This window comes from Carcharodon carcharias, chromosome 2, assembly GCF_017639515.1.
Source record: "Carcharodon carcharias isolate sCarCar2 chromosome 2, sCarCar2.pri, whole genome shotgun sequence".
Classification (NCBI taxonomy): Eukaryota; Metazoa; Chordata; class Chondrichthyes; order Lamniformes; family Lamnidae; genus Carcharodon; species Carcharodon carcharias.
The window spans coordinates 118689716-118714090 of NC_054468.1; the positions used below are offsets into that span (position 1 = coordinate 118689716).

General features: G+C 45.0%; 1 protein-coding gene across 1 annotated transcript in view; it reads left to right on the forward strand.

Annotated features, from left to right (window-relative positions):
* pcsk2 (proprotein convertase subtilisin/kexin type 2) overlaps positions 1–24375 on the forward strand; it is an 83049-nt gene that overhangs the window by 55679 nt on the left and 2995 nt on the right. Inside the window, exons 9-11 of the mRNA XM_041174816.1 lie at positions 10927–11142; positions 11367–11467; positions 14593–14820. Of these exons, the coding sequence (XP_041030750.1) occupies positions 10927–11142; positions 11367–11467; positions 14593–14820 (545 nt within the window). The remainder of the gene's footprint in view (positions 1–10926; positions 11143–11366; positions 11468–14592; positions 14821–24375) is intronic.

Below are 24375 nucleotides of genomic sequence, written 5' to 3' on the forward strand. Positions count from 1 at the left end.
CGTGGGATAGGGTGAAGGGTCATGGGGCTGGACACGGGAGGCAGTCTCAGAGTGGAAGTGAGGTGGGTGCGTGGGATAGGGTGAAGGGTCATGGGGCTGGACACGGGAGGCAGGTGAAGAAGCAAAGGGAGGGAGGCTGTTGGGTGCCCTTTAAATGTGGCGCCCGGACCTTCAAGTCCATGGTGTAATGGTGGGGAGGGCGATTTCCTGCCTGCCCCCGCCATGAGATTTGCCGTGCTTTGCATGCATGCATAAGTAATGAGCTGAACAGCGCAAGACCGCACTTGGTCAGCGGCTGTCCCTCCCACCCCACCCCGCCTCGGCTGGAATCTCTCGCACTTCCGTGCCCCCTGCCGAACTTGGACTTCAGAGTGGAAGATACCACCCATCGTCACTTTGCAGCTGAAGTGAAGTTAAATGGAGCATTTAATAGAACATTTAATGTTTTTGCCAGGATTGATGCTGTATGGCCTTGGACTCCATGTGGTGATTTGGTTATTTTTAAACCTGTTTTTCCACTGACGTATTAAAAATCAAGAACTTTCGCCAGTTTAATTGGCAAGAGGCTGTTTTTGTGTGACCTTATATTTTTATCGGCAAATCTACTAAATATTATTGCTCTACTGAGGTGAAAATATACAAGGAGGAAGGAGCTGGGTGATGTGTCAGTGACAGGCTGAATGTTAGTTCAGAGCAGCTGTGGGGGAGGGGTGGATTTACAGTGTACTGCAGATTGTGCCACTTTCCACAAATATATTTATTCATTAAATGTAAGATGTGAGCGATACATTAGGCAGGCGTAATGTGATCTGTAATCATGGAAAGCATGTGGTGATAGCAGCTACCTGCAACATCCAGGTCACAATGTGCATCAAACTGATATTATTTCCTTTATTCTAAATAAAGCCCGCTGACTAGGATTTCTCCTTTCATCGCTGAGGCTCTGCAAAGCCATTTCTGTCTCTCCAGCAACCTGATTTTTGGCATGACTAATTTCCTTTTTAAAAAAGAAACTTCCGCTGCAATTATGCCAGAGTTTTCCCTGGGTAGATTTCGAAAGAGATCCTCCTGCCTAAAACCAACAGGAGCTGAAAATCAAAATGAAAACCAAGGTCCTGCATTAGTTCAAGAGCAAAAGAAATAGGAGTTGGAGTAGACCATTTGGCCCCTTGCATCTGCTCCTCCATTCGATAAGATCATGGTTGATCTTCAACCTTGGCTATACCTCCCTGCACAGTCCGTACACCCCTTAATTTCTCTACCCTCTGGGGTAGAGAACTCTAAAGACTCATGACTCCTTAATGATCGCATATGTCAATTTGGTTGCCATTATCATTGCTACCGACAGCTCTGCAGTCTACCCACAGGCCATTGGCGATACAAGTTGCCAGGATGCTATTTTCCATGATATGTTAAAGGGTTTCCCAGTTCTACTCTGTTCCCTAAATAACTTTCTCCCCATCTTCTCTCCCTTCCCCACAGTTGCTTTCTATTGCTCTCCTGGGCTGGCCTCCTGATTCTCACACAACAGCTGTTGCTGCAAAACAAGTGCAGAAATACCCAACAACGGGGTACATGGTAAATGCAATAACGTCACGGGATTAGACGTCACGGCACAGAGCCACCTCAGGGAGATGAACAGTTTTGAAAATAAAAAAATACAGATTTTTAACATGTTAGCAAACATGTCCCCCCACCTTGTGACTCTGTCCACATCCTCCATGTGACTCACTTGCATCTCTTTTGCTTGACATTTGATTTGATGAAACATTGTGATGTTTGGTTTCTTAGATCTTATGTAACTGCTGGTACCTGCTTTTCTACCATTGACAGCTGGTCAAAGGAAGCCTATGTGTTTATCATCATGGGGGCCCACTAGGAATTAAACTATATTCAGAGCTGGAGGAGAAAGAGATGGAGGAAGAGGGGATGAAGGAAGAGGGATTGGAGGAGGAGGGGTGGAGAAGAAAGGGATGGAGGGGGGTGATGGAAGAGGAGATGGAAGAGGAGGAGATGGAGGAGGCGATGGAGGTGGTGATGGAGGAGGAGAGGGGATGGTGGAGGAGGGGATCGAGAAGAAGGGGATGAAGGAAGGGGGATGGAAGGGGTGATGGAAGTGGAGGGGGTGGAGGAGGAAGGGTTGGAGGAGGAGAGATGGAGGAGAAGGGGTTTGAGGAGGGGATGGAGGATTACAGATGGCAGTGATGGAGGAGAAGCTGGACGAGGAGGGGCTGGAGCAGGAGGAGGAGATGGAGGAGGAGGAGTTGGAGGAGGATAACTAGAAGGAGGAGGAGATAGAAGAGGAGGGGATGGAGCTGGAGGAGGAGGAGGGACTGGAAAGGGAAGGGTGGAGGAGAAGATGGAGGACGGGATGATGGAGGAGGAGGATATGGAGAAGGAGATGGAGGAGAAGGGGTTGGAGGAGGAGGGGATGGGGAGGAGGGGATGGAGGAGGAGGAAGGAATGGAAGAGGAGGGGATTGAGGAGATGATGGAGGAGGAGGGGATGGAGAAGGAAGAGAAGAAGATGGAAGAGGAGGATGAGGGAATGAAGGAGGAAGGGATGGAGGAGGAGGAGCAAATGGAGGAGGAGATGGAAGAGGAGGTGGACCAATGGTGGGGATTGAGGAGGAGGAGGAGATGGAGGAGGAATAACTGAATGGGACACAACAGCAGAAGATACAGAAGGGGGAGAGCTTAGGGCTGCCACCTCTAATTGGAGGCAGTCCTGGAGAATGGTCATATGACATCTGATCATGTGAGGTCCAATCCCGTGACGTTATTGCGTTTACCATGTCCCCTGTTGTTGGGTATTTATGCACATTGTTTTGCAGCAACAGCTGTTGTGTGAGAATCAGGAGGCCAGCCCAGGAGAGCAATAGAAAGCAACTGTTGGGAAGGGAGAGAAGATGGGGAAAGAGTTATTTAGGAAACAGAGTAGAACTGGGAAAAACTTGATTCCATGAACAACTGATAATAACCCTGGTAACACTCAGAATCCCCTTATAACCAATGCAGTGGGCAGGATGTTGCCCCTGTCGGGCGGGCTTGGCAGGGACTGGAAGGGGCAGTCAGGAAACCAACTGCTGCCCGCGATCAGGGCTGGACCGCAATTTCACGCTGGCGAGCCAATTATGGCCGGCCCAGCGAGAAACACGCACTGCAGTGCTTAGCGCTGCCTGTGAGGGGGTGCAGGGGAGGAGGGTGAGAGCCCACTGCGCACATGCGTGTGAGTGCCCACTGGAAAAGCTCCCTGAGGCACAGAGCCACCTCAGGGAGATGAACAGCTTTGAAAATAAAAAAATACAGATTTTTAAAATGTTAGCAAACATGTCCCCCCACCTTGTGACTCTGTCCACATCGTCCATCTCCTCCACCACCACACTCTCAACGCGCGCTGCCAACTCCCGCACACGCCCGCTGACTGAAATATCGCGGGTGTGCACGGGTACGTCGGGACACTTGCCCGATGCCACCATGCCTCATTTTACACTCAAACAGGTCAGGCGCCTGCCTACCCGCTCAGTGAAAAACCCTGGCCAGTAACTCATTGATCACGCTACAGAATGTTAGAATCTTACAGCGCAGATGGAGGCTCTTTGGCCTGTCATACCTGTGTCGGCTTTTTGAAAGCACTGCCCTAGCTTTTTTCCCATAACCCGGCAAATGAGCCCTTTTCAAAAACAAGACCATTTGCAACAATAAGTATAAAGCTCATAAAATTCTAACCTGGCTGGTAACATACTCCTTGAGGACTCATGTGTTTTAGCGAGGGCTGGTTTTAGTTTGTGCAAAGTGGATTTAGCCAGAGAGGTATGGCCAAACCATAATAGAATGGTTGCAGCACAAAAGGTGGCCCTTCAACCCATTGAGCCCATGCTGGCTGTCTGTAAGAGCAACTTTGCTAGTCTCACTCCCCCATCCGTATCCTGCAAATGTTTTCTCTTCAGGTGCTTATCCAAGTCCCTTTGAAAGCCACAATTGAACTTGCCTCCACCACACTCTCAGGCAGTGCATTCCAGATCCTAAACCACTCTGGAAGCTGTAAAAAGGTCTCTGTTGCCATTGGGCTTTTTTTGCCATTCATCTCATAACGGTGTCCTCTCGACTGTCCTTCCAGTTGGAACAGTTTCTCCCTCTCTCCTCTGTCTAGACCTCTCATGGTTTTGAACACCCCAATGAAATCTCTTCTCAGCCTTCTCTTCTCCAAGAAGAGCAGCCCCGACTTCTCCAGTCTATCCACTTAACTGAAGTTAATATTTTAGAGGATTTTAAAAATGCGCAAATCTTCACATTTTGCTTTAATAGCTACTTTATAACAAAGTGAGACATCTGATTTATGGAAATCAGTTTGTACACTATGCCGTGAGGATCCTTTTCATTTGTTGGTTAGTCCTGGTTTAGTGTTTCTGGCAAATGAACCAGCGCGACTGAACACTCAGAACAGCATTTGTCCACAAGCTGCTGCAATGTGTGAGAAAGGATTAGCTTGTATGTCTCATGTTACAATGTTAACAAGGATCGGGGATTTGATTCAGTAGTGAATCAAAACACTGGCCTTTTGCCTGTGCATTTTGGATGAAACTTCTAGACAAAACTGCTGGGGTTGAAGGTTTCCCTGCTTTGCTACTGATGGTGGTGCCAGGTCTGAACTATCAGACTAGTTAGTAAGAGTTTCGAGTCTGTAACACAAAGTGTTATGCACTAATTATGCACTAATTAGAGATCTCACTCTGAGCCCTCAAGGATGAGAAATGTTGCAAAAATCATTTTTAAATGGACCCAGAGGGACTGGCAAAATAAGGATTTACTCGAATGATGTCAGAACTGTGAGGTTATATCCGTCAGGAAAGGCTTGACAGGCTGGGTCTCTTTGCTCTTGGGAAGTGAAGGCTAAGGGCTGATCGAAAAGAAAGCTTTAACATTATGAAAGGTTTTTATATTTTGGACACAGAGTCAAATGGCCTAAAATTTCCAGTCCTGCCCACTGTGGAATTCCTAATGGGCAGGATGGATAATTTGACAGACCAGCAAAACATCCATTGACTTTGGACGGGAATTTCCAGCCCTGTGGTGGGTGGGACCAGAAAACCCTGCCCAATATTGCACTTGTGGAGAAGAGCAAAACTAGACGCCATCAATATAATGTACCACAAAGATCCAATCGCAGCAGGTGAAGCAAACCATTTTTCCCTTTACTCTTTCATGAAAGATGGGCATCACTGTTGTCCATTCCTTAAACTGAGAGGATGCTCAGCCAGAGGGCAGTTACAAGTCAGCCACATTTGTTAAGTCAGGAATCACACAGGTAAGGATGACAGATTCCCTTCTCTGAAGGACCTTAGTGGAACAGATGGATTTTTATAACAATTAATGATAGTATTACTGAGACTAGTTTTGGGTTACATTTTTTTTAAATTAATTGAATTTAAATTCCACCATCTGCCAAGGGTGGGATTTGAACCCTTGTTCCCAGCACATCAGCCTGATCACTGATCAAGTGACATTACCACTACACCACCACCTCCCCCATATGTTTATGCAGGAACTAAATAAACACACAAGGGAGAAGGGAGCAGAGGGTGACGCTGATAGAATGAGAAGAGGAAAGGTGGAAAGAAACTTAAGTACAGCATGAACTCAATGGGCTGAATGGCCTGTTTCTCTGATGCATATTCTATGTAATTCTATGTTTCCAGTACAGGGTGGGACTTTTCCAATTCATTTCCTTCCCCTCTTCTAATTTTCTTTCCCAGAAGGAGGTGATTCCTCTTGGATTTTTGGTTCCTTGGACCCAGTCTCCCACTGGTATGTCACCCAAGTGACCGCTCTTTACATACAATCCTGGCCAATGAAAGCTGATAAGCTTTTCAGTCAAAAAAAAACTTAGCAGGGAGCATAGCACCAGGTTTAATCTCAGAGGCGAGGGGCTATCATAGTGGGGTCCAATCATGGACCTAACCTATATTAACCCAATATCAAACTTCCTTCCATCATAAGGTCAGAAATGGGGTATTTGCAGATGATTGCACAGTGTTCAGCATCATTCGCGACTCATGAATGGTGCTAAGCATTGTGCAATACCCAGGCTTTAGCTGACAAATGGCAAGTAACATTTGTGCCACAGAAGTGCCAGGAAATGACCATCTCCAATAAGAGAGAATCTAACCATCTCCCCTTGACATTCAATGGCATTACCATTGCTGAATCCCCCGCTAACAACATCCTGGGGGTTACCTTTGACCAGAAACTGATCTGGACCAGCCATATCAATACTGTGGTTACAAGAGCAGGTCAGAGGGTAGGAATCCTGCGATGATTAACTCAACTCCTGACTCCCCAAAGCCTGAACACCACCTACAAGACACAAGTCAGGAGTGTGATGGGATACTCTGGATGAATGCAGCTCCCACAACACTCAAGAAGCTCAACACCACCCAGGGCAAAACAGCCCTCTTGATTGGCACCTCATCCACAAACAGTCACTCCCTCCACCACTGACACAGTGGTAGCAGTGTGTACCATCTACAAGATGTACTGCAGGAATTCATCAAGGCTCCTTAGACAGCACCTTCCAAACCCACGACCACTACCATCTAGAAGGACAAGGGCAGCAGACACATGGGAACACCACCACCTGGAAGTTCCCCTCCAAGTTACTCATCATCCTGACTTGGAAATATATCGCCATTCCTTCACTGTTGCTGGGTCAAAATCCTGGAACTCCCTCCCTAACAGCACTGTGGGTGTACCTACATCACAGGGACTGCAGCAGTTCAAGAAGGCGGCTTACCACCACCTTCTCAAGGGCAATTAGGGATGGACAATGAATGCTGGCCCAGCCAGCGACACCCGCACCCTGTGAATGATTTTTTAAAAACTCATAGGGAAACATGGCACCCAGGTTTAATCTTGGAACAGAAGAGAGGGGCTATCATGGTGTGGTCCAGCCCTGAATCTAATCTATATTAACCCAATATCAAACAGCATCACTGAACTATATTACCTGGGCATTATTACGTAGCTGCTTGTGGGAGCTTGCTGTGCACAAATTGGCTGGTGTGTTTCTGGCAGTACAACAGTGACGGGGTCAGTCAGGAATTAGCCATTTAGGACTGAGATGGAGAGGAATTTCTTCACTCAGAGGGTTGTGACTCTTTGGAATTCTCTACCCCAGAGAGCTGTGGATGCTCAGCTGTTGAGTACATTCAAGACTGAGATCATTAGATTCTTGGACACATGGGGAATTAAGGGATACGGGGATAGGACAGGAAAGTGGAGTTGAAGTAGAAGTTCAGTCATGATCGCATTGAATGACGGAGCAGACTCAAAGGCTGAGTGACCTACTCCAGCCCCTATTTCTTATGTTTTCACTTGCTCTCCATCTCCCACTCACCCCCATCCAGTTTCTTGCAGGTGGGAGAGTTAAAATCCTGGGGTCAAACAACATGATACAATTGTCTGCTGAGTCACTGGGAATCTCTGTTGGCAACGCTGATCTAAGTTTTGCTCATCTAATTGCTTTCAACCACACAAATAATAATAGCCATAAATAAAATTATTATATAACCATAATCTATTTGCGCTTTTTTAGTTGCCCCCTGTCAGTTGAGCAATATTTTTTTATCTCTATTCAGCTGTTTTGCCATTAATGGAACATAGGTACATGTAGCAGCATAAAGTCTGCAGAGATTAGATGTTCTACCTCCTGCTTTTCGCTGCTACCTGAAATCGTAGCATATCCTTTCATCAGGGATAGCATTCTTACCCCTAAGAATTCAAGCTCCACTCCAGAGACTTTTAGTTGAGATGTTAAACTCTCTGCCCTTTTTGGGGACACAAAATGGATCCCATCAATGGTCACTATTGGAAGAACACTGTAGTGGGGGTGGGGGGGGAAGCTGTCCTCCCCCCGCCGTGTCTTGGCCTTAGCCAACATTTTAAAAACATTGTGGGCCGGGCACTTATCAGAACATAAGAACTAGGAGTAGGAGTAGGCAATTCAGCCCCTCGAGCCTGCCCCGCCATTCAATACGATCATGGCTGATCTCATTTCAGCCTCAACTCCAACTTCCTTCCCTCTCCCCATCACCTTTCAACCCGTTACAAATTAAAAATCTGTCTATCTCCTCCTTAAATTTATTCAGCATCCCGGCATCCACTGCACTCTGAGGTAGTGAACTCCACAGATTCACGACCCTTTGAGAAAAATAATTATTTCCTAGGTGTTTGTGGGATCTTGCTGTGCACCACTCAGCTGCCACAATTCCTACATTTACAACAGCATCACGAGTCAAACTTTTGGATCACCAAAATCCAGATCCCACAAAGATCCAGGAGATGTGATCTCAGTGGTTGTACTATAAGTCCACCAGCGTATCTGCGAGGGGGTGAAAGAGGGAAACCTAACTTTGTATGGGGCAGAAACAAGTGCCTCCTAGGGTCCACCTCTGACACCGACCTGCTCCATTCAGCCAGAAAATTAAGCACCAGCCCTGTTCCATGCGTATTTTATCATAATGTCTGTGTTGTGTATTTTATGTGCCGTGGAGCTATGCAAAGATGACACACCAGCTTCTACATGTGCAACAGGAGTTTTATTCAATGCTTTCTCATGCTTTCAGCAGCTTCTCGGTTTTCTTTTTTTTCTAAGTCATCACACCCAGGCTTAACTAATCACACCCAATGACCAGAGAACAGGCAACAGACACACATAATCAAACAATGAACAATTGAACACTGCAATCTCTTTTTAAAATCCACATGAAACATATCTCGGGAATTTTTTTCATTCTCTTATAACAGCTTTATTGTTATTTTTTCAAAGAAGTTGTAAATTTGAACAAGAATGACCTTTCTTTTCGAAATCCATGCTGACTGGCCCTAAATGATTCATATTTCTGCATGTTTCTCCAAGTAGTTCATAATTTCAAGCTGTATTATAGATCCAAGTGGTGTGTCACCTACTGAAATAAAATTAATTAGTCTTTAACATGTAGTCTTCTCTACACTGGAGCAACCAAACGCAGATTGGGAAACCACTTTGCAGAGTCCCTCCATTCAGTTCTCAAGCTTAACTCTGAGTTTTCTGTCACCTGTTACTTTAATTCTCCACCCTACTCTCACTCTGACCCCTCTGCCCTCGGCTGTCCTACGTTGTTCCAATAAAGCTCAACAAAAGCTCGAGGTACAGCATCTCATCTTGTGTTTGTCATTTTACAGCTTTCTGGACTCAACAATGAGCTCAACAATTTCAAGTCATAGCTTCTACTCCCATATTTACAGACGGGAGATTCTGGTAATGCTTTACTGTTGACATTTACGCCTTCTTTACTTGTCTGTTTATACCCCCCACCCTCTAGCCTTGCTCAATCATCCCTTTTGTCATTTTAATATCCTGTCTTCCACCCTATCACAGACCTTCCCTTTTTTTTCTCTCTCTCCCCACCACCTCTTCGTGCCTCTACTTGCTTAAAACCTGTTCTATCTCTAGCATTTTCTAGTTCTGATGAAAGGTCATCGACCTGTTACCTTAACTGCGTTCCTCTCTCCACATGCTGCCTGACTTGCTGAGTGTTTGCAGCATTTGCTACTTTTATGTCTCTTTTTTTTCAGCATTCACAGTAGCTTCACAGCCTTGGCTCCAGCTCTGTTCAGCTTTCTGACCCTCCAGCCTTTGGGACAGCTTTCTTTTCCAAAGGACTCTTTCACTGCTTCTCTGTGCTTCCACAGGATGTGCAAATGTAGATGACCTGACTGCCATCCTTTACATGCCTTAAGTTTGAGTAATTTGTCAGTACCATTTTTCTGTGAACACTAACCTGCGTTGACTGTTCTACTTCCAGCTCTGGTGGTTTCATGTAGCCACCTCTTTGAAAACTGAGACAAAATACTCATTTAATATTTCACTTTGGCGTGCCTCCATCAGTTCCTAGTGACCAACCTTACCTGGACTATCCTCTTCCTATGAATATGCCTCATTAACATGTTCCTATTGCTCGTGATACCTTTTGCTCAGTTTCTCATATCTTCCCACTTAACCTTTCTCATCTCACTTTTGTAGTTTGCCTAAATTATTTATATTTGTCCATTTCTTTTTAACCTGCCACTTCTCTCAGTTTGGCTCACTGAGACCTATTGCACTCCCAGTAAGTTGTGTTGCACTTTTGACTTATTGAGACTTAAATAAGTGTTCCTGTAGGTGCAAATTTATCTGTGGAAAATCTGTGTTCCCCTTCTGTCGTAGGGTGTCCAATGATTTAGAAGACAATATATATATATAGGAGATGCCAGAACTTGTGCAGATGAGATGGCTCCAATTAAATACTTGGACAATTGAAGGCATTGTCTTCAGTCCCTGCCACAAATGCCTTGAAATTTTCCTTAGATAACTTCTTACTAATGATCATTGTCACCATTGGTCCTGTGTTTCTGTTTTTGTCACTCGAAACACAGCAAGATTGCGTATTTAGTAAAAGAAAGACTTGCATTTTTATAGCACCCTTCACAACCCCAGGATGTCCTGAAGCACTTCTCAGCCAATGAAATACTTTTTGAAATGTTTGTTGCAATGTTGGAAACCCGGCAGCCAATCTGCACTCAGCAAGCTCCCACAAGCAGCAATGTGATAATGAGCAGATAATCTGTTTTTGTGATCTTGACTGAGGGCTAAGTATTGGCCAGGACATCAGGGATAACTCCCCCGATCTTCTTCGAAATGATGACCATGGAATCCTCTTTCGCCACATGAGAGCGCTGCCAGGCCTTCAGTTTAATATCTGAGCTGAAAATAGATTTATTTCCAGTGAATATGGAACCTTCCTGTTGTGCACACAAATGTCACTCTCCATGTGGTGCTCTATCCGGTGAGCCATGCGCTCTCATGAAAGCAGATCACTTAACTTGACAGATTAATTTTCTGTTACAGGGCCGGAATGGAAAGGGAAGTATCTATGTGTGGGCCTCTGGGGACGGGGGCAGCTATGATGACTGCAACTGTGATGGCTATGCGTCGAGCATGTGGACTATCTCCATCAACTCTGCCATTAATGATGGGAGGACAGCACTTTATGATGAAAGCTGCTCCTCAACTCTTGCCTCTACATTCAGCAATGGGAGGAAGAGAAACCCAGAAGCTGGCGTGGTAAGCGGTGATATTATTGTCTAGGTCATGCTGTTTCATATGGAGCAGCAGCTGTTCCTTTGTTGGAGATAATTTCAAAAAGCACGAGTGAGGATAATGCTGTGGCTGCCGCTTAGTGATATGTGTAATTGATATGGCCATTCTATCCTTGAGTATGCAACACAGAAGCTGTTTAATTAAATAAATGCCCTAATGATCTCTTTTCTCCGATTGCTTTATTAAAGGCAACAACTGATCTGTACGGGAACTGTACTCTCCGTCATTCTGGGACATCTGCCGCAGCGCCAGAGGCCGCTGGTGTTTTTGCCTTGGCTTTGGAAGCAAAGTATGTATGAACTGTTTTATTTGGCCTGTCAACAGACCAGTTACAATAATTATGCTACTGCTATCAGAATTGAGGAGCTGAATCTTTTGGTCGGCGAGCGGGGGCGGGCCAGACTCGCCGATGCATAAAATGACGCGCGATGGCGTTGGGCGTGCGTACCGACCTCATTGTGCGCCATTGCGATATTCTGTTCGGTGGGCACATGCCGGAGTCGGCTGTGCACCTGCCGAAATGTTACGGGCCTATTGAGGCCATTAAGAAATTAATTAAAGTACCTAAGAACGCTGCCTGTCCAGACTTAAGGTTGGCGGGAGGGCAGGCGAAGAGCCCAAGCGGCCTTCGTATTTTTCAGGAAGCCTCATCCACGGGCGGGATGAGGTTTCCTGAAGTTTTTATAAAACAAATAAATAAAATTTCCCACCTTTACAAACAGCTCCACGCCTCAGGGAGATTGCTGAGCTCTTTTGTGCACATGTGTGAAAGAGCGCAGGCCCTGACTCTCCCTCCTCCCCCCCAGCCCGCACACGTAACGCTGCGCTACCGGTTGTGCCTTACGCTGGGCGGACCTTAATTGGCCCGCCCATGTAAAATGGCGGTGAGCAACCGATTGCGGGCGGCGATGGGCTGTGCGCCCGCCCCTCCCTGCTCCTGCCCAGCCTGCCCACCATAGAAAAAATCCAGGCTGTGCTAATATATTTTTTCACCCAGAGCTTTGTGGGGGGTCTGGCATTCACTGCCTGAAAGGGTAGTAGAGGCAGAAACCCTCAACTCATTTAAAAGGTGTCTGGATATGCACCTCAAGTGCCTTAGCCTGCAAGGCTACGGACCAAAGACTGGAAAGTGGGATGAGGCTGGGTGGCTGACCTTTCGACTGGCACAGACATGATGGGCTGAGTAGCCTCTTTCTGCACCGTAAACTTTCTATGATTCTATACAACCAAACTTTATAGTCCATGGACATTATATTAGTTACGAAATGTTGTAAAACCAACTTATATCATAGTTTGTTAAAGAGCAAGATATAATAAACTATTATCAATTTACTGCTTTGATATATAAGGACTGGAGGAAGCCTTTCAGCCCCTCAAGTGTGCCCCATTCAATTGGATAATGGTTGATTTGTATCTCAACTCCATCCTCCCATCTTGGTTCCTTATCCAACCCTTACCCAACAAAAATCCATCTTAGTTTTGAAATTGTCAATTGACTTCCAGCCTGAACAGCTTTTTGGGGGAAAGAGTTCCAGGTTTCCCTTTAAATGGGGACATGACTGCTGACAGCCTAGTTCCAATTTTAAGGTTATGCCCCATTTGTTCTTGACCAACCCCCACCAGAGGAAATAGTTTCTCTCAATCTATTGTCTCGGACCCTCTAATCATCTTAAACCTCTAAATTAGTTCATAATTTAATCTTCCATTTTCATACTGTCAGTTGTGCCATCTTTTGGATGAGACACTAGACCATATTCCTGATAAAAGCAAAATACTGCGGATGCTGGAAATCTGAAACAAAAACAGAAAATGCTGGAAAAATTCAGCAGGTCTAACAGCCTCTGTGGAGAGAAAAACAGAGTTAACATTTCGAGACTCTTCTTAAGTTACTCACAATATATATTAATGATTTAGATAAGGGAACTAAATGTAATATCTCCAAATTTGCAGATGACACAAAGCTGGGTGGGAGAGTGAGCTGTGAGGAGGATGCAGAGATGCTTCAGTGTGATTTGGACAAGCTGAGTGAGTGGGCAAATGCATGGCAGATGCAGTATAATGTGGATAAATGTGAGATTATCCACTTTGGTAGCAAAAACAGGAAGGCAGATTATTATCTGAATGGCTATAAATTGAGAGAGGGGAATGTGCAACGAGACCTGGGTGTCCTCGTACACCAGTCGCTGAAGGTAAATATGCAGGTGCAGCAAGCGGTAAAGAAGACAAATGGTATGTTGGCCTTCATAGCCAGAGGATTCGAGCACAGGAGCAGGGATGCCTTGATGCAATTATACAGGGCCTTGGTAAGACCACACCTGGAATATTGTGTGCAGTTTTGGTCTCCTTATCTGAGGAAGGATGTTCTTGCTATAGAGGGAGTGCAGCGAAGGTATACCTGACTGATTCCTGGGAAGGCGGGACTGACATATGAGGAGAGATTGAGTCGGTTAGGATTATATTCACTGGAGTTCAGAAGAAGAGGGGAATCTCATAAAAACCTATAAAATTCTAACAGAACTAGACAGGGTAGATGCAGGAAGGATGTTCCTGATGGTGAGGGAGTCCAGAACCAGGGGTCACAGTCTGAGGATATGGGGTAGACCATTTAGGACTGAAATGAGGAGAAATTTCTTCACCCAGAGAGTGGTGAGCCTTTGGAATTCACTAGCACAGAAAGTAGTTGAGGCCAAAACATTTTATGTTTTTAAGAAGGAGTTAGATATATCTCTTGAGGTGAAAGGGATCAAAGGATATGGGGAGAAAGCGGGAGCAGGCTATTGAATTGGATAATCAGCCATGATAATAATGAATGGCTGATAAGGCGTGAAGGGCTGAATGGCCTACTCCTCCTATTTTCTATGCCTCTATGTTTCTATGAAACACAGCAGTCAATTTTCACACAGCAAGCTCCCATGAAGAGCAAAGTGGTAATGTTTTTGGTGCTGTTGATTGAGAGATAACGTTAGTCAGAATGCTGGGTAGTAACTCCCCTGCTATTCATTGAAATAATGCAGACAGGGCCACAGTTAACATCTCAACCCAAAGTCAGCACCTGCAACAGAGCAGCACTCCCTCAGTACTGCACTGGGGTATCAGCCCTGAATTTTGAGCCCAAGTGTCTGGAGTGGGATTTGAACCAACAGCCTCCTGACTTTGAATTGCTGCTCACTGAGCCACAACTGACACTAACCTTGCTGTACACAAAATTCAATTTAAAAAAGAAAGGAAAAATGAGGGAAAAAAGGGAAAATAAAGTGAATAGTTCATTTTGAAAAAAAAATGCTTATTGTGCGCATTTTACATTTCTTTAAGATGTTTCTTATTCTTGCAAAGTCGACTCTATGAGTTGTAATTGACAACAGCTGTGCAAACTTACACAGTTTTCCCTCTCTTTTCCCAACTTCTGATTCTCAGTCCCATCCTAACATGGCGGGACATGCAGCACCTGACTGTACTGACCTCCAAACGCAACCAGCTGCATGATGAGGTCCACAAGTGGAGGAGGAACGGTGTGGGTCTGGAGTTTAATCACCTCTTTGGTTACGGAGTGCTTGATGCTGGTGGTATGGTTAAAATGGCCAAAGACTGGAAGACAGTTCCTGAAAGGTTCCACTGTGTAGGAGGATCAGTTCAAGAGCCACAGTAAGTAGTAACTTGCATAATTCTGTGATATTTACGATATTTCTCCAAGAGAACTTAAGATTTTATAGGAACAGGAAGTGTCTTCTCAAGCCAGCAAGTTCGGGCCAGGTTTTTAAAGAATTTTGGTTCACAGCCCCTCAGGGTCGTGAACCCTGGTCTGTATGAGGGGACCTGTTAAAAGGTGAGTTCAAAAGATCTTACCCTTTCCCACCACCACCTCCCCCTCACCCATGTCAAGGTGGTGTAGTGGTAATGTCACCAGGCTAGTAAATTAGAGGCCCAGGCTAATGCTGTGGGGACATGGGTTCAAATCCCACCATGGTAGCTGGTGGAATTTAAATTCAATTAATAAATCTGGAATATAAAGCCAGGCTCAGTGATGGTGACCATGAAGCTATCATTGATTGTTGTAAAAACCCGTTTGGTTCACTAATGTCCTTTAGAGAAGGAAATCTGCTGGCCTACATGTAACCCCAGATACAAAGCAATGTGGTTGACCCTTCATTGCCCTCTGAAATGTTCAGCTCAATGGGCAATAAATGATTGCTTTGTCAGCAATGCCCAAATCCCATGAAAGAATAAAGAAGTTAAGGGTCTGTCCCCATGCCATGCTATGGCATTCTAGCACACCCCACCTCCATCATGGCTTTCCATGCTCCCTCAGCCAAGCTATGACACTTCCATGCCCACTGACCATACACTGTACAGAACCAATAAACTGTATAGTGACATTAGGGTGTGTAAAAAAAAAAGTAATTTATTCATTATTTTCCACTATGTTTAAAAAAAAAAGTCATTTCACAACAAGCCAATAAAAGTGTTACTCTTTTAGACCCTCTAAAATACCCCACCACCATCACCCCCCGCTCCCTGCCGTCCCAACACAATGAAAATCCCGCCCTTGTCGGCCTTTCTCCCGAGGCAGGCAGCCCAAGCCTGGAATTTTCCTGACCCCCTCTACCAGCCTTAAGGATGAAAATTCAGGCCGGAGTCAGGATAAGTGGGTCATTTTCAGGTGGCAAACTGTGACTTGTGCAGCACCACAGGGATCACTGCTCGAGCCTCCACTCTTTACAATCTATATTAATGGCTTGGATATAGGGACTGACTGTATTGTAGCCAAATTTGCAGATGATACAAAGATAGGAATGCAAGTTATGAGGAGAATACAAAAAGCCTGTAAGAGGGCACAAGTAGGTTAAGTGGGTGGGCAAAAATTCGGCAGATGGAGTATAATGTGGAAAAATATGAAGATGTCCACTTTGGCAGGAAGAATAGGGAAGCAGGATATTATTTAAATAGAGAGAGACTTCAGAATGCTGCAGTACAGAGGGATCTGGGTGTCCTGGTACATGAATCACAAAAGGTTAGCATGCAGGCACAGTAAGTGATTAGGAAGGCAAATGGAATGTCGGCCTTTATTGTAAGGGGATGGAGTATAAAAGTAGGGAAATCTTTCTCCAACTGTACAGGTCATAGGTGAGATTGCACTTGGAATACTATGTACAGTTTTTGTCTCCTTACTTAAAGAGGGATATACTTCCATTGGAAGCAGTTCAGAGAAAGTTCATGAGGCTGATTCCTGGGATGAAGGGGTTTGTCTTAAGAGGATAGGTTCAGTAGGTTGGGCCTATACTCATTGGAGTTTAGAAGAATAAGAGGTGATCTTATTGAAACATATAAAATTCTGAGGGGACTTGACAGGGTAGATGCTACGAAGATGTTTCCTCTCGTGCTGGGGGGGTATCTAGAACTAGGGGGCACAGTTTAAAAGTAAGAGGTCTCCCATTTAAGCTGGGGACCCTTCTCTCAAAGGGCCACTAGTATTTCGAATTCCCTCCCAGAGAGAGCAGTGAAGCTGAGTCTTTGAATATATTCAAGACTGAGTTAGACATAATTTTGATTGACAAGGGGGTCAAAAGTTATGGGGGAACAGGAAAGACAGTGAAGATCAGCCATGATCTTATTGAATGGTGGAGCAGGATCGATGGGCTGAATGGCCTGCTCCTGCTCCTATTTCTTATGATCGTATGATGAATTTGATATCGACAAGGTTGCTTAAATTGCTGATAAATTGCTGTCAGAATTGTGACTGCCTAGCAACAATACCAAACATTACCTAACAATGTCAAAGTCAGAGGTGCAATTGGTTTCAGTTATATAAATCAACCCTTTTATTACTTGACAATCTCATTGCTATGGTGTCACTAGCTCAGTTGCCTGATTAACGCCGCAAAAGCCTAATTCGAGCATATTAAATCATTGAACTCCGAAATTGCTTTGTAACAAAAAAGATTGTTACTTTATTGTATGTCATTTGTGATATTATTTTTCCCCAATGGCAATCCCAATATTTAGCAAATACTATATATTTTTATGCAGTGGGTGTAGATTGATATCAGGTACTTCCAATGTAATATATTTATAATGTTAACACCTACCTGGTACTCTTGGCTGTGACTGTTAACTGTCACATCACTTGGTGATACTCTAATGGGGATTTCAGAGATTCCCTAGCCTGCTTATTGCTCACAAATGATGGAAAGGGATCTTTCAACTGGTGTTAGTACCCTAACGTAAATGAGTGTATTAGTGTGATCAATGCCTGTGCAGGTCGGGTGCAGACTGTCCCCAGGCTGTTAAATTAGTCCAAAAGTCTGCTGTTCAAATCCTAATGCAGAAGTCTGTTCAGCCACTGTGCTTGCCTACAATGGCTCCTGGTTGGGATATGCTTTCATTTTAAAATTCTCACCTTTATTTTCATATCCCTCTGTGGTCTTGCCCCCTCCCTACCTCTGTAATCTCCTCCAGCTCCACAGCCTTCCAAGATCTCAAATTCTGGCCTCTTGAATGCTGGTCATTGCTCCACCACTGATGACCATTCCTTCAGTCGTTGAGACCCTTGCTTTGGAATTCGCACCTCACTATCCTCTCCCTCCTCCTTTAAAACACTATTCAGAACCTACCTCTTTGGCAAAGCAGTTGGTCATCTGTCCCTAATATCTCCGCATGTGGCTTGGTGTCAAATTCTATTTGATAATTGCTCCATCTTACAATGTTAAAGGCTCTCTCTCGCTACATATGTAAGTTGTTGTTGTAGTCTGCTTAGTGCCCAAAAAAAAATGGACACAAGAGCAATCCAATTTTTAACCCAAAAATGTGCTTCCACAGTGCTCATTGAATTAAAGGTGGGAAATTAGGCAGTGAATAGTATGCAGCACCACCTTGAAGTGGAGATGCATTTTCTTTTAATATAAGTTAGAGCAGGGATGCAGAGGCGTTGGAAAGGGTTTTGAATGAATATTTTGTCTCCGTGTTTACAAAGGAAAGGGAGGATTTAGATATAGTAGTCCAGAAGGAACACCACGAGATATTGGACAGGATAGTCATAAAGAGAGAGGAAGTACTCGAAGGGTTGAAATCCTTGCAAGTTGATATGTCTCCAGGGCCAGATGGATTGTTTCCGAGGCGGCTGAAGGAGGTCAGGCAGGAGATAGCAGATGCTCTGAGGATGATTTTCCAATCTTCACTAGATACAGGGGAGGTACCTGAGGACTGGAGAAATGCAAACGTAGTTCCATTGTTTAAAAAGGGATCAAAGGAAATGCCAAACAATTATAGGCCAGTTAATCTTACATCGATGGTGAGCAAATTAGTAGAATCAATCCTGAGAGATAGGATTAACTGTCATGTGAAAAGGCATGGACTAGTCAGGGATGGTCAGCATGGATTTGTTAAAGGAAGTTCTTGCCTCACAAATTTGATTAAATTCTTTGATGAAGTGACAAGAAGGGTTGATGAAGGTAGTGCAGTGGATGTTGTGTACATGGATTTTAGCAAGGCATTTGACAAGGTCCCTCATGGCAGATTGGTCAGGAAAGTAAAAGCCCATGGGATTCAGGGTAATGTGGCAAACTGGATAGAAGGTTGGCTTTGTAACAGGAAACAAAGGGTAATGGTCGATGGATGCCCTTGCAAATGGAAAGTTGTCTCAAGTGGTGTTCCACAGGGCTCGGTGTTGGGACCCTTGCTGTTCATGTTATATATTAACGATTTGGACATGAACATGGGGGGCATGATTGGGAAATTTGCAGATGACACAAAGATTGGCCAAGTAGAGGATAGTGTAGAGGATAGCCATAATCTCCAAAATGATCTGGGTGGGTGGGTGGAGTGGGCGGTAAAGTGGCAGATGGATTTTAACATAGAGAAGTGTGAGGTCATACATTTAGGGAGATTAAACAGTTACAGGGATTACAAAATAAATGGGAATATACTAAGAGGGGTAGATGAAGTGAGAGATCTTGGCGTACAAGTACATAGGTCCCTGAAGGTAGTAGTTCAAGTGGACAAGGTTGTAAAGAAGTAAAAACAAAAAACTGTGGATGCTGGAAATCCAAAACAAAAACAGAATTACCTGGAAAAACTCAGCAGGTCAAGCAGCATCGGCGGAGAAGAAAAGAGTTGACGTTTCGAGTCCTCATGATCCTTCAACAGAATTGATTTTTCTTTACAAGGAGAGGGGTGAAATATAAGCTGGATTAAGGTTGGGGGGGAGAGAAGTGGAAGGGGGGGTGTTGTTGTAGGGACAAGTAAGCAGTGATAGGAGCAGATCATCAAAAGATGTCACAGACAAAAGAACAAAAGAACACAGAGGTGTTGAAGTTGGTGATATTATCTAAATGAATGTGCTAATTAAGAATGGATGGTAGGGCACTCAAGGTATAGCTCTAGTGGGGGTGGGGGGACATAAAAGATTTAAAAATAATGGAAATAGGTGGGAAAAGAAAAATCTATATAAATTATTGGAAAAAAACAAAAGGAAGGGGGAGGAAACAGAAAAGGGGTGGGGATGGAGGAGGGAGCTCAAGACCTAAAGTTGTTGAATTCAATGTTCTGTCCGGAAGGCTGTAAAGTGCCTAGTCGGAAGATGAGGTGCTGTTCCTCCAGTTTGCGTTGGGCTTCACAGGAACAATGCAGCAAGCCAAGGACAGACATGTGGGCAAGAGAGCAGAGTGGAGTGTTAAAATGGCAAGCGACAGGGAGTTTTGGGTCATTCTTGCGGAAAGACCGCAGGTGTTCTTCAAAACGGTCGCCCAGTTTACGTTTGGTCTCTCCAATGTAGAGAAGACCGCATTGGGAGCAACGAATACCGTAGACTAAGTTGGGGGAAATGCAAGTGAAATGCTGCTTCACTTGAAAGGAGTGTTTGGGCCCTTGGACGGTGAGGAGAGAGGAAGTGAAGAGGCAGGTGTTACATCTTTTGCGTACGCATGGGGAGATGCCATAGGTGGGGGTTGAGGAGTAGGGGGTGATGGAGGAGTGGACCAGGGTGTCCCGGAGGGAACGATCCCTACGGAATGTCGACAGGGGGGGTGAAGGGAAGATGTGTTTGGTGGCATCATGCTGGAGTTGGCGGAAATGGCGGAGGATGATCCTTTGAATGCGGAGGCTGGTGGGGTGATAAGTGAGGATAAGGGGGATCCTATCATGTTTCTGGGAGGGAGGAGAAAGCGTGAGGGCAGATGCGCGGGAGATGGGCCGGACACGGTTGAGGGCCCTGTCAACGACCGTGGGTGGAAAACCTCGGTTAAGAAGAAGGAGGACATGTCAGAGGAATTGTTTTTGAAGGTAGCATCATCGGAACAGATGCGACGGAGGCGAAGGAACTGAGAGAATGGGATGGAGTCCTTACAGGAAGTGGGGTGTGAGGAGCTGTAGTCGAGGTAGCTGTGTGAGTCGGTAGGCTTGTAATGAATATTGGTGGACAGTCTATTACCAGAGATAGACAGAGAGGTCAAGGAAGGGAAGGGAAGTGTCAGAAATGGACCATGTGAAAATGATGGAGGGGTGGAGATTGGAAGCAAAATTAATACATTTTCCAAGTCCCGACGAGAGCATGAAGCAGCGCCGAAGCTTCCCTTCCTTGACCTCTCTGTCTCTATCTCTGGTGATAGACTGTCCATCAATATCCATTACAAGCCTACCGACTCCCTCAGCTATCTCGACTACAGCTCCTAACACCCCGCTTCCTGTAAGGACACCATCCCATTCTCTCAGTTCCTTCGCCTCCGTCGCATCTGTTCCGATGATGCTACCTTCAAAAACGGTTCCTCTGACATGTCCTCCTTCTTCCTTAACCGAGGTTTTCCACCCACGGTCGTTGACAGGGCCCTCAACCGTGTCCGGCCCATCTCCCGCGCATCCGCCCTCACGCCTTCTCCTCCCTCCCAGAAACATGATAGGGTCCCCCTTGTCCTCACTTATCACCCCACCAGCCTCCGCATTCAAAGGATCATCCTCCGCCATTTCCGCCAACTCCAGCATGATGCCACCACCAAACACATCTTCCCTTCACCCCCCCGTCGGCATTCCATAGGGATCATTTCCCTCCGGCACACCCTGGTCCACTCCTACATCACCCCCTACTCCTCCACCTATGGCATCTCCCCATGCGTACGCAAAAGATGTAACACCTGCCTCTTCACTTCCTCTCTCCTCACCGTCCAAGGGCCCAAACACTCCTTTCAAGTGAAGCAGCATTTCACTTGCATTTCCCCCAACTTAGTCTACTGTATTCGTTGCTCCCAATGCGGTCTCCTCTACATTGGAGAGACCAAACGTAAACTGGGCGACCGCTTTGCAGAACACCTGCGGTCCGTCCGCAAGAATGACCCAAACCTCCCTGTCGCTTGCCATTTTAACACTCCACCCTGCTCTCTTGCCCACATGTCTGTCCTTGGCCTGCTGCATTGTTCCAGTGAAGCCCAACGCAAACTGGAGGAACAGCTCCCCATCTTCCGACTAGGCACTTTACAGCCTTCCGGACTGAACATTGAATTCAACAACTTTAGGTCTTGAGCTCCCTCCTCCATCCACACCCCCTTTCTGTTTCTTCCCCCTTCCTTTTGTTTTTTTCCAATAATTTATATAGATTTTTCTTTTCCCACCTATTTCCATTATTTTTAAATCTTTTATGTCCCCCCACCCCCACTAGAGCTATACCTTGAGTGCCCTACCATCCATTCTTAATTAGCACATTCATTTAGATAATATCACCAACTTCAACACCTCTGTGTTCTTTTGTTCTTTTGTCTGTGACATCTTTTGATGATCTGCTCCTATCACTGCTTGCTTGTTCCTACAACAACACCCCCCCCTTCCACTTCTCTCCCCACCAGGGCCCCACCCGCTCCCCCCCCCCCCCCCCCCCGCCCCCCCACCTTAAACCAACTTATATTTCACCCCCCTCCTTGTAAAGAAAAATCAGTTCTGTTGAAGGGTCATGAGTACTCGAAACGTCAACTCTTTTCTTCTCCGCCAATGCTGCCGGACCTGCTGAGTTTTTCCAGGTAATTCTGTTTTTGTTAACGTTGTAAAGAAGGCATATGGAATGCTCTCCTTCATTGGCAGAAGTATAGAGTATAAAAGTAAGGATATAATGTTGGAATTGTATAAAACACTGGTGAGGCCACAACTGGAGTATTGTGTGCAGTTCTTGTCACCACTTTACAGGAAGGACATAATAGCTCTGGAGAGAGTGCAGAGGAGGTTTACAAGAATGTTGCCAAGGTTAGAAAAGTGTAGCTACAAGGAGAGATTGGATAGGCTGGGGTTATTTTCCTTAGAACAAAGAAGGCTGAGAGGTGACTTGATTGAGGTGTACAAAATTATGAGGGGAATAGATAGAGTGGACAGAATAAAATTGTTTCCCTTGATGGAGAATTCTAGAACTAGGGGACATAGATTCAAGATAAGTGGCAGAAGGTGTGGGGGGGGCATGAGGAAGAACTTTTTTAAGCAGAGGGTAGTGGGTGTCTGGAATTCGCTGCCCAAATTTGTGGTGGAGGCAGAAACTTTAAACTCTTTTAATAAATACCTAGATTTGCACCTTAAATGCTGTAAGCTGCAGGGCTATGGGCCGGGTGCAGGAAGGTGGGATTAGAAAGGGCACCTGGGTGTCCTCGGGCTGGCAAGGACAAGATGGGCTGAATGGCCTCCTTCTTTGCTGTAACTTTTCTATGGTTCTATGGTTCTATGGAACTACACTCTCTGACAGTGGATAATGTAGATGCTAAATTTATAGTGCTAAGCAGGCCTTCAAATGTGTTAAGGTGCAAAACTCAAAAGCGACTGGCAGAAAAATGTTTCCTGAAGCTCCATCCAGTTTTACCCTGATTGAGAGTCTCTTTACGCATCACCAGAAATTTTCCCTTTACGACTTATTGTACCCCTGGTTGGGAATCAGGAGTTGGAGGTGTCAGGCATGCTGAGGTCTAAATTGGCCCTGTTCTGCATGAGGTTGTTTTTGACAGGAATGCTGATGATGGGGATTCAGTTCTACTTGAAAATCAAACATCAAAAATGGAAATCACTGGAATTAGTAGCAGCTCCATTTTGGTTCCTAGGCTTTGTTGCTTTTGAGATGAAAATTGCTCCCTCCCTCAGAGACATTCCTCATCTTAATTTAAGTTATTTTTATCTGATTGTGAAAGAAATGAGTTTGAATTTTGAACGCAAAACAGAAAAGCTCTGATTATGTTTGTTTCATCAGTAGATAGAATGTTACATGTTTTCACTGCTTTGAGGCATAAGCAACACAGGTCAAGGGACCAATCAGAGAACACCAAATTCAGTGTTTCCTGAGACTCTTCACAATCTTGTGGAATAGAGTTACTGGACATTCCCTCTTGTCTTCAGCCCCATCTCTCCCCCACCCATTAAATGACCGTGCACTAGAGCATGAAGCTCTGAGATTACTTGGGGTGGAGGGGGGAGAGTGTGGTCAGGGATTAGCAAATAAAGATTGGGAACCCCTGGTTTACATAATTACACCTTTGTAACACCTTCTTAGCACAATTTTCATTCCTTTTTTTATGAGGTTTTAAACACTGCCCTGGTTAGGATTCTGTTACATTTAACATTCCCAATCTTTAGTGCTGGTTTGTTCAATACTGCCCAGATTGCATGGATATTATTGGCCTAAATGAGCAAAAATTCAAGCCTTGAATTTATTTAATCTGTTAACTCAAAGTAGAACCTTTTCTCTGGAACTGCAAATGATTTTTGTTTCGGGAGACACCTGTCAACACCTTTGTGTTCCCATTTGTCTATCATTGTTGTTTCCTGTTTGTTATCTTACATTTACCTATATGAAAAGGCAGAAACTGTTACTTAGCCCATCAGCTTAATTGTTCAATAACTTTGTCAATGCTGTTTATCTCCCTTATACTCAGTCATATACTTGGGAATCACTGTCTCATTTAGGTAAGACCTCAATAATTCAAATTCAATAATTCTTCAAAGTCCAAGGTGAATAAGGTACACTGTAGGAAAAACAGAACACATTCTTCTGAAACTCTGCTGGTCCCCACCACCACCCCCCTCCCCTGACAATGCCTTTCCCAATTGTAATATGAGAAAACGCTTTCTCACACAGCAAGTGGTTAATGTCTGGAATGCACTGTCTGGGGATGTGGTGGAGGCAGGTTCAATCATAGCATTCAAAAGGGAATTAGACTTACCTGACAAGGAAGAATGTACAGGGTTACGGGG